Source organism: Myotis brandtii, unplaced genomic scaffold (genome assembly GCF_000412655.1).
Source record: "Myotis brandtii unplaced genomic scaffold, ASM41265v1 scaffold1167, whole genome shotgun sequence".
NCBI classification, from domain to species: domain Eukaryota; kingdom Metazoa; phylum Chordata; class Mammalia; order Chiroptera; family Vespertilionidae; genus Myotis; species Myotis brandtii.
In genome coordinates, this window is record NW_005354039.1 from 296,629 (window position 1) to 306,785 (window position 10,157).

Consider the following 10,157-nt stretch of genomic DNA (forward strand, 5'->3'; position numbering starts at 1 on the left):
TGGGAGGAGGGGCAGGGGGTGTCGAGGCTGCTGGCATTTAATGCGTAAGAGTCGGCCACATCAAATGTCCCACACCACGAATAATTCTCCCTCTCACCATGCCAGTGGGTTCCTGTCAATTTTGAGAGCCCTGGCCTGTGTGGTGAGCCACTCCCTGGCCCGCACTCCACCCCAGCTGTCCTCTTCCTGTCGGGGAGGATCTCGGGTTTTGCTGTGACCTGCTGCCACCTGGTAGAGTTGCTGGGCTGGCATGCGCATGGATGTGTTGGTACTTGCACACGTCAGGTTGTGTTCCCTTGCCGTCAGGGCTCCAGCCCCAACATTCATTAATCCCAGGAGGCGAGGAGCCTGGGGCCTGGCTCTGGTCCCAGCAGGCAGCTTGAAGGCCAGGGAGCTGCCACCGACCCCTTTCCCATTCTGTTTCTGCCCCATGTGCTGCACCAGGTACCTCCTCTTCATGAAGTTGGCTGCCCTGCAGCTGATGCAGCAGAAAGCCAGCAAGATGGAGAACTCCACCTCATTGGAAAACGGCAGCCCACCCTCCCTGGAGTCCAAGTCTGAAGACCCTCTGGGACCCGAGGGAAGTGAGGAGGAGGGAGGCAATGCTAGTGGCCTGGCTAAGGTGAAGGAGCTGGCAGAGACCATCGCCTCGGACGACGGGACAGGTGGGCTGCTGTGGGTGCTGGGGGAGCCCCAGACCTGTCCTGGCAGCGGGGGCTTCACGGGCAGCTCCAGACCCAGTCCCAAGAGAGGCAGGCATTCATCTCTTCGGGGAGCGGGGGGGTCTTGTGAGCCTGACAGAGTGGGTAGGGACAGCTGGCCACGATGTGGATGGGCTGCCTCCCAGCGGGCCATGTCTCCACAGCAGACCCACGGAGCCGGGAGGTGATCCGCAATGCGTGCAAGGCAGTCGGCTCCATCAGCAGCACGGCCTTCGACGTCCGCTTCAACCCGGACATCTTCTCACCAGGCAGGTGGTGGAGCGGGGTGGCCAGAATCTGGGGTCACCTTGGGGCCTTGATGCTGGTGGGCCCTTCCCCGACCTGAGCGATGGCATTTGCCTGCTGCCCCCACCTCCCTTCACCCGGCTCAAGCCCGTGCTCCCCCTCCCGCAGGGGTCCGCTTCCCCGAGTCCTGCCAGGAGGAAGTGCGAGACCAGAAACAGCTGCTCAAAGACGCTGCTGCCTTCCTGCTCTCCTGCCAGATCCCCGGCTTGGTGAGGGACTGGCCGCAGGGGCGGGGGCTGCGGGCGGGGCTGGTACAGATTTTGGAGGCTGGTGGGACCTTCACAGGAGTGACTTCTTTAGACCTGCTGACTTGAGAGGCAGGCGGGGCAAAGTGCTTGTCCCTGCCTGACCCAAAGCAGCCAAGGGGGGCCTCAGGCACAGGCTCTGCTCCTCCGTGCCCTCCGTGTGGCCGGCAGCGGGGGTCTGGGCCTCTGAGCCCCTGTGTGACGGATGGCTGACAGGGACGGGGGGCACCGGGGAGAGAAGGTGAGGGGTCCTGCCCTCTTCTCCCTCTCGAGCTTTTCATGTAGGCCCCGTGGGTGCCGGGGATGTTTGCTCCTACAGAGACAGCTCCGTGACCAGGTGGTGCTCTTGTCTCAGACCTTTGAGCTGAGCCTGCTGTGCCAGCTACCCTGGTCCCAAGGGGTCACCTCTGCTCCTTCCCTCCTGGTCAGAGAGGAGCCTTTGCTGCCCACAGGGCTCTCAGTTCAGCACCAGCAGGGCTCCCATGTCCCCGCTTCCCCGCCAAGTGGGCCTGGCAGTCACCCATTTTCCTTGGCTTGTGTGAAAGGCTGGGGGGCAGATTCTCACCTCCTTGCTGGTCCTTGCTGCTGCTTTGTCTCCTTCCCTCTCCCCCACTGGGAGCTGGGGTCTTCGTCCCCTGCTTCCCTTTTGGAGGGGCCTCGTGATAGTGTGAGCTCCCCCCGAAGCCCAGGGCTGGAGGAGGCAGGGGCGAGGAGGGGGAGCCTGACATGCTGCAGCCTGCAGGTGAAGGACTGCACAGACCACGTGGTGCTGCCCATGGACGGGGCCACGCTGTCTGAGGTGATGCGCCAGCGAGGCATCAACATGCGCTACCTGGGCAAGGTGCTGGACCTGGTGCTCCGGAGCCCGGCCCGAGACCAGCTGGACCACATCTACGTGAGTGGTGCTCAGGGCGGGAGGTGAGTCGCTGGTGCCCGGCTGGAGGTCTGGCACCAACCTGGACTTTCCTCTCGGAACCTTTGTAGAAAATTGGCATTGGCGAGCTCATCACCCGTTCTGCCAAGCACATTTTCAAGACGTACTTACAGGTATGCCACTTCCTTCCCAGCCGGGTAGGGTGGGGTCTTGAGGAAGAGCCCTGGGTTGGGGCCCAAGGGCCCTCGTGACTTTGGTCCAAACTTGCAGGGAGTCGAACTCTCAGGCCTGTCAGCTGCCATCAGTCACTTCTTGAACTGCTTCCTGAGCTCCTACCCCAACCCTGTGGCCCATCTGCCCGCCGATGAGCTGGTCTCCAAGAAGAGGAACAGGAGGAGGAGAAACCGGCCTCCAGGGGCGGCAGACAACACCGCCTGGGCCGTCATGACCCCCCAGGAGCTCTGGAAGAACATCTGCCAGGAGGCCAAGAACTACTTTGACTTCACCCTCGAGTGGTGCGTGAGTGGCAGGGGGTGCAGGCACTGGGACCCCTGACAGCCCAAGGGCAGACAGGAGTGGAGGAGGAGGGAGCTGTTCGGGGAACGGGCTGAGAGCTGAGTCCTGGAGAGCAAAGGCGGCGGCTCAGGGGGAGTGGCAGCTGTTGAGAAGGGGCAGAGTTGGGAGCCGTCTGCCACTTCTCCCCCAGTGAGTCCGTGGACCAGGCTGTGGAGACCTACGGGCTGCAGAAGATAACACTGCTGCGGGAGATCTCCCTCAAAACCGGCATCCAGGTAGGCGCGGGGCCGTGTCCCTCCGTGCACCGGCTCCGCAAGGTCCCCGGGCCCGTGGGGGGGGCTCTCCCCACATGTGCTGCGGGTGGGAGGTGCTGGCCATGTGACCCCGGGCTGAGGCTGCTGTGGGTGTTGGCTGTGCCCCCAGATCCTGCTGAAGGAGTACAGCTTCGACAGCCGCCACAAGCCTGCCTTCACCGAGGAGGATGTGCTCAACATCTTCCCCGTGGTCAAGCACGTCAACCCCAAGGCCTCGGATGCCTTCCACTTCTTCCAGAGCGGACAGGCCAAAGTACAGCAGGGTGCGTGGCCAGGTGTGGCCGGCGGGAGGGGCTTTCCTGGCTCGGCCCTGACCTCGCTCCCCTCCGTGCCCTGCAGGCTTCCTGAAGGAGGGCTGCGAGCTCATCAATGAGGCCCTGAATCTGTTCAACAACGTGTACGGAGCCATGCACGTGGAGATCTGCGCCTGCTTGCGCCTCCTCGCCCGGCTCCACTACATTATGGGCGACTACGCCGAGGTGGGCCTTGAGCACCCGCTGGGCTGTGGGGCTGGCATTGGGGGCTGGCAAGTGAGGGAGCCAGGCCTGTGTTCTCAGCCCCCAGAGCAGCAGGAACTGGAGGCCCTACTTACGTGGTAGGGGCAGGGGCACAGGGAGGAGCAGGCCGAGACCAGGGGGACCCCGGGGTCACGTGCTCTGCCTGGGCTTCCTTCCCCCATCTCCACCACTGGATAGTTACATCCTTGGGGAGCTGCCATGAAAGTGGGGTGAAGGCCGGGCCTCCCTTCACAGGGACGATGGGAAGGATGAGTTCTGGGACTCACCAAGACTGTGTAAGCGCTCCGTGGAGCTGCTGGCAGTGTCCTGTCGTCTTCCACCTGCATGTGGCCTGGTGGAGGTCACCGGCCTGGTCGGCCCAGGGCTTTAGGAGGCCGCCTCCTGGGCGGGCAGGCGTCGGCGCCCCACTGCCCTGCTATCAGAGGCTTTTGTCTATGTAGGTTTTGTTGTTGTTAATCCTCATCTGAGGCTATTTTTCCATTGATTTGTAGAAAGAGTGGAAGGGAGGGGGAGAGAGAGAAACATGGAAGTGAGAGAGAGGACACATCAGTTGGTTGCTTCCCATCAAACCCAGGCACATGCCCTTGACTGGAATCAAATCTAGGACCCTTCAGCCTGTGGGCCGATGCTCTGTCCAGTGAGCCAGACTGGCTAGGGCAGTGATGGTGAACCTATGACACACGTGTCAGAGGTGACATGCGAACTCATTTTTTTGGTTGATTTTTCTTTGTTAAATGGCATTTAAATATATAAAATAAATATCAAAAATATAAGTCTTTGTTTTACTATGGTTGCAAATATCAAAAAATTTCTATATGTGACATGGCACCAGAGTTAAGTTAGGGTTTTTCAAAATGCTGACACGCCGAGCTCAAAAGGTTCGCCATCACTGGGCTAGGGCTATGTATGGGCTTTTAAAAATTATTACTGATACTTTAGCACAACTTTAGATTTATATATATGTATTTACATAGGTTTTGTTAGGAGAAAAAAGGGCTTAAGACAGGTTTTATAAAGGTGAAACAGTCTCCGAGTGGGGCGTAGACTTCCATGGTCATAGCAGCTGAGTTTTGACCCCTTCTCTGCTGCCTTTGCCCAAAGTAAACATAGAAAGTGCAGCCAGAGGGGACCACGGCCAAGCGACTGTGGGGCTCAGGGAGCAGGGTCAGGCAGGTGGGTGTGGGACGGGCACCCCCCCGGATGACAGTTCCCCGCTTCTCCAGGCCCTGAGTAACCAACAGAAGGCTGTGCTGATGAGCGAGCGAGTGATGGGCATCGAGCACCCCAACACCATCCAGGAATATGTGAGTGGCCCCTGGGGCAGGGGCTGCACAGCTGGGTGGGGCCCGTGGCCACCCTGGCCTGACACGGCTGCCCCTGCAGATGCACCTGGCCCTGTACTGCTTTGCCAGCAGCCAGCTGTCCACCGCCCTGAGCCTGCTGTACCGTGCCCGCTACCTCACACTGCTCGTGTTTGGAGAAGACCACCCTGAGATGGCACTGCTGGACGTGAGTGCTGAGGAGGGGTGGCGGGACGAGCCTCAGTCCCAGGGGAGCGGGAGCTGACCAGGGCCCTCCGACTGCCCCTAGAACAACATCGGGCTGGTGCTGCATGGGGTGATGGAGTATGACCTCTCGCTGCGCTTCCTGGAGAATGCGCTGGCTGTCAGCACCAAGTACCACGGGCCCAAGTCCCTCAAAGTGGCCCTCAGGTGAGGCTGCCTTGGGTTAGGGCGTGGGGGGCCCAGGGCCATAGGGACAGGGTCCCAGGAAGCACCTGGATTGAGCGCGGGCACGGGACCCAGCGCTGCCTGTCCTCGGTCTGGCCCCTGAGGAAGTTTCCCTCACCTTCTATTCCCCCCGAGTCCTGGGCTTGATTGTTCGCCCCGGGTAGATTCCAGAGCAGGACCTAGATTAGTCTGCACACCCTCGTTAGGCTGCCACTGCCCCGGCCCACTCCTGTCCTTCCTGTGCCCCCCACACCATGCTTCCTGTAGCCACCATCTTGTCGCACGGGTCTATGAGAGCAAAGCCGAGTTCCGGTCAGCCCTGCAGCATGAGAAAGATGGCTACACCATCTATAAGACCCAGGTGGGCCGCAGCAGGGGCCGGTGGGGGGCGGGGGGGCGGCAGGAGCTGTGGGGAGCGGCTGGGCTCTTGGGCAGCCCTGACCCCTGCCTGCCTGTGCCGCTCTTGCCCCCATAGCTGGGCGAGGACCATGAGAAGACCAAGGAGAGCTCTGAGTACCTCAAGTGCCTGACCCAGCAGGCCGTGGCCCTGCAGCGCACCATGAACGAGATCTACCGCAATGGCTCCAGCGCCAACATCCCGCCCCTCAAGGTGTGTCCGGGACAGAGCTGGGGGGCCCCCTCCCCAGCCTCCCGGTGCCCACACAGTGGCTCATCTTCCCTGGCACCCTCAGTTCACAGCCCCCAGCATGGCCAGTGTCTTGGAACAGCTCAATGTTATCAACGGCATCCTCTTCATTCCACTCAGGTGAGGCCCCTCCTCCTGTCCCCACGCCCCTTGGGGAATTGGCCTTTAGTTTCTTGTCTTTTAAAACATAATACACTGACGTGGCTCAACACTGGGAAATACAGCCAGGGGTGAGAAGTTCCTTGTGAATCCTTCTGGAAATATGCCACATAATTGAGCAAACAAACAGCTGTCATTTCCCCCCCTCCCCCTTTTTTTACACAAAACTAGAGTAGCAAACCATGCACATAGGTGTGTTTTCTGCACTTAATGTATCTTGGCGCCCTTTCCAAATCGGTCAAGAGTGGCTTCGTTCTTTCTCTGGCTTCCTGCGATCCCAGTGTAGGTCTGCGCCTCATGACCGGCCCCTCGCTGCTGTCTCCCTCCCACGGGGACGTGGGGTTGGTCAGTCAGTGGTTAGGGAGCGAGTAGTGGACCTTCTGTGTGTGGCACACCCTCCCCACTCGTTTTCTGGGGGTGATCTCCTGTGGCAGCCGCCACAGCTGCAGCAGGTTGGAACTGGGTGTAAAGGAGAGTGGGAGCCAGGCTCTGACAGGTGCATGGAGTTCCTCGCTTTTCAGCACTTCGGGGCCTTTCTGCTCCGGGGAGGGAAGGGAGGCACTTGTTTCATGCCTGTCTCTCTCCGAACAAAGCTCAGAGTCTGATTTTGTCCCAGGTTTAAGTTTAAGCAGAGCCAGTGAGGTGTTGGGGGGCTTGGGCCCGCTCTGACCCCCACCCTCACCCCTATCCTTCTACTCAGCCAAAAAGACCTGGAGAACCTGAAAGCTGAGGTGGCGCGGCGGCACCAGCTCCAGGAAGCCAGCAGAAACAGGGACAAGGCTGAAGAGCCCATGGCCACCGAGCCTGAGCCCGCAGGGGCCCCCGAGGATGCGGCCTCGCAGCCCCAGGCCGCCAAGGACCCTCCTTCCCCCAGCTTACAGGGGTAGAAAGGGAGAGACAGATGGACAGTCAGCTGCCCCATTACCCAGTGATCCAGACTCCAGGAGGAGGGGGCACGCCCTGCAGATCCGGAGAGGAAGCGAGTCCCTATTCTTCCACATTTCCAACCCCAACCCTCCCCCCAGCATCCTCCTGGGACCCTGGCCTGGCCTATCTGCCCCCCGAGAGATGTTTTTGCACTGGTTCAATGAAAATGCTGATGAGAGGCCTAATTGAAGACACTTGAGTGGAGTGTGTGGGCATCGGTTCCCAGCTGGGAGACAGGTGCCCCTCAGGCGCCCCATCCTCGAGCAGGTGTGTGCGAGTGTGTCCATGCCCGTGAGCGAGCGTCTTGATCCGTCCTTCCTAACTTGTACATAGCCCGAGTCAGTTCGGAGTGGGTGACGTGCAGATGCGATTTCTCAGGTCATTTGTATGTTTGACATTACGGCTGCTGCTTCTGCTGCCACTACCCCTGGGCCCAACCTGGCTAAAAGTCCAGGTTTGAAGCCGAAAGAGGGGTGCTTTCCTGTGTACTGGGATGGGGAGTCAGCTCTGTGGCAGGGCTGGAGAGCTGGGGTGCACTTTAGCTCTGTGGCAAGGTGAGAGCTGCAGTGGCTTTACTAGTCATGGTTGGGCCTGGCCTGGCTGTGCTTGGGGAAGGCATGGGGGGGACAGTGGGGTTCCCAGATACCCCTGTGCCCAGGCCCACTGGTCTGCCTCCCTACTCCTCAGCTGGGGATCCCTGGGGGGCTGCAGTCTGAATGTATACTTCTCACCACTTTAACCTGAGCTGCCTAACGCACAGTGGGAGTGGGTAGGGAACGGGCCGAGGGGAACCGGGGCTGAATCATGGATTCTGGGGGTAAGTTACCAGGTACAGGAGTGATTGTCATTTGTTGGTGGAGCCCAGCTCCCTCCCTGGTCCTGGCCACACCAGCACCTTCAACAGAGAGTACCTCTGGGTGTGGAAGATGGGGAGGCACTAAAGGTGGTGGCCCCACAGGCCCGGCTGCTCCCTCTCCCGCCTGCCTGTGCTGCTTCTGTGCCTGCTGTTGGAGCCCTGACTGGGGGAGGTCGCCACCCTTGTGAGCTTGGGGGAGCCGTTCCAGGGGTGGGACCTCTGCCTGGGGGAGCTGCTTATGGGTATGGTCTGTCCAAACACCTTGTTTCAAAGGGAGTGGGCGTGAGCTAGTAATCGAAGCATCCCCACAGCTGATCAAGAACTTTTTCTTGTTTTTAAACCATCACGTCTTCATTTCACATTGGAATAAAGTGAGTTTTTGAAACCTACTGCCCCAGCCCCTCCGGTGTGTTCTGTTCCAGTCTTACTTGATTGTGAGGGTTGTTGTCAGAAATGTTATTAGTGAAAGAGTTTAAAGCACTTGAATGTGTAAAAATTAGGTCAAATTCAAAGTTATCGTAATGTCATTTAAGTGGGAGGAAAGGGGGTGGATCACAGGCACCTGGCTAGGGTTTTCACCTGGATGCCAGTCACTAGACCCGAGAGTGGCACATAGATGAATATCCCGTTGGTCACAGGAGATGAAAGGCTGGGAAGCGCTCCTCCATGGAGTTTCATGTGACACAAGCTGGAGTGAAGGCCAGTTGGACTGAAGGGTGCTTAAGGTGGCCCAGGCCCTGGGCTGGCCTGATAGGTTACTGAGCACGGAACTCGAGGCATCTGTCCTTGTCCCTTTGAGTAGGGAGGGTTGGGTAGCATCCCCAGACCAGGAAAGCTAGGAGCACTCAGGGCTGGCTATAGTGCCACCCTGGCTGCTTGAGGGGCAGGGCTTGAAGTGGAAGTTGTGTTGGGGGTAGAGAGGACCTGTCTGAGAGGAGGGGAAGTCTCATTACGGGTAGTGGCTGCTGTTTGGCCATCCCTTTCTGGAGCAGGCAAGCCCTTGGACTCATGCACTCTTAAATGCCTTTTTTTTTTTTTTTTTTTTTTTTTTTTTTAATTGATTTCAGAGAGGAAGGGAGAAGGAAAGAGAGATAGAAACATCAGTGATGGGACAGAATCATTGGCTGCCTCCTGCACGTCCTACTGGGGAATCAAGCCAGTGGGCATGTGCCCTTGATCGGAATCAAACCTGAGACCCTTCAGTCTGCAGGCTGACATGCTATCCACCGAGCAAACCAGCTAGGGCTTGAAGGACTTTAAATACTTGGAGCGTTCGTTGTGTCTTTGACATTCTAAAAAGAAAACAATTGCAACCCTAATGTCTTAGTTTTCCTAAGCCAACTGGAAAAAGGACATCTCTGCCTTGAGGTTTTTCTTTCAAGTGAAAGATTGCCCTGGGTACCTTGACATATGCTGCCGACACCCCTCCCCATGTCCCCCGCACCCCTTTACAGTCTCATGCCTTCCTGGGACCTTCATCCTGGTCACCTGCTTCACAGCACTTCCAGAAATGCGGCATCATCTTGTGAAGCTGAGAATGGATCAGGCTTAATTCCTACTGTACCTGCTAGTCACCTGAGGAGGCCCATTTTTCATGGTTGATTCCTTAAGCATATTAGTGGTGTCAGATACCTTTTAACAAACTAAATGACAAGGAGCTGTTGTTTTCTCAAGGAAACAAGAGGCTCTGGGTGTGAAATTAACCCTTTCTCCTTTCCCTAGTAAACAGACTTCAGTTTTTTAAAAAAGAGTGAGTGGTGGTATCCACAGGAAGGGTTAGTGAGAGAACTGGCACCTTTTAGATCATGATCTGTGTGGATGGGCAGCTGTTCAAGATTGAAATGAAGTCTCACTAAATGGTGAGCCATACCCACAATGTGTTCTGTCCCCTACGCTGGTCTTTCACTTTCCACTCTAACTTTTCTTCTGTTTTTTTGCTGTTGTTAATCCTCACTGAGGATATTTTTCCATTAATTTTTAGAGAATGGAAGGGAGAGGGAGAGACAGAAACAGTGATGTGAGAGAGACATTGATTGGTTGCCTCCTGCACGCACCCTGACCAGGGTCGGGGAACCTGCAACCAAAGTACAGGACCTTGACCGAATTGAACCCGGGACCCTTCAGTCCACAGGCCTACGCTGTAGCCACTGAATCAAACCAGCTAGGGCTTTTCTTCTGTTTTTGATTTCTTTTAACACATACTACTTTTATAATTTAAAAATATTTTTTAAAGGCTTATAACCAAATTAAACTTTTAAGGTATCATCTGTCTGCACTCCTACCCTCTACCTGTCATTGTTAAATATGAATACTGAGAAAACAAACTTTATTAAGGAATTTTTAAATATCTGAGAATAAGGTATCT

The 10,157-nt window shown here is 57.2% G+C and overlaps 1 protein-coding gene across 1 annotated transcript in view; it reads left to right on the forward strand.

Annotated features, from left to right (window-relative positions):
- Positions 1-8,181, forward strand: part of CLUH (clustered mitochondria (cluA/CLU1) homolog) — a 14,466-nt gene extending 6,285 nt beyond the window's left edge. The window contains exons 9-24 of the mRNA XM_014529642.1: positions 445-665; positions 869-970; positions 1,116-1,216; positions 1,995-2,147; positions 2,237-2,299; positions 2,397-2,641; positions 2,833-2,917; positions 3,066-3,219; positions 3,296-3,435; positions 4,698-4,778; positions 4,858-4,983; positions 5,065-5,186; positions 5,472-5,565; positions 5,680-5,814; positions 5,897-5,970; positions 6,710-8,181. Coding sequence (XP_014385128.1) covers positions 445-665; positions 869-970; positions 1,116-1,216; positions 1,995-2,147; positions 2,237-2,299; positions 2,397-2,641; positions 2,833-2,917; positions 3,066-3,219; positions 3,296-3,435; positions 4,698-4,778; positions 4,858-4,983; positions 5,065-5,186; positions 5,472-5,565; positions 5,680-5,814; positions 5,897-5,970; positions 6,710-6,896 — 2,083 coding nt within the window. The 3' untranslated portion in view covers positions 6,897-8,181. The remainder of the gene's footprint in view (positions 1-444; positions 666-868; positions 971-1,115; positions 1,217-1,994; positions 2,148-2,236; positions 2,300-2,396; positions 2,642-2,832; positions 2,918-3,065; positions 3,220-3,295; positions 3,436-4,697; positions 4,779-4,857; positions 4,984-5,064; positions 5,187-5,471; positions 5,566-5,679; positions 5,815-5,896; positions 5,971-6,709) is intronic.
- Positions 8,182-10,157: the final 1,976 nt, after the last annotated feature.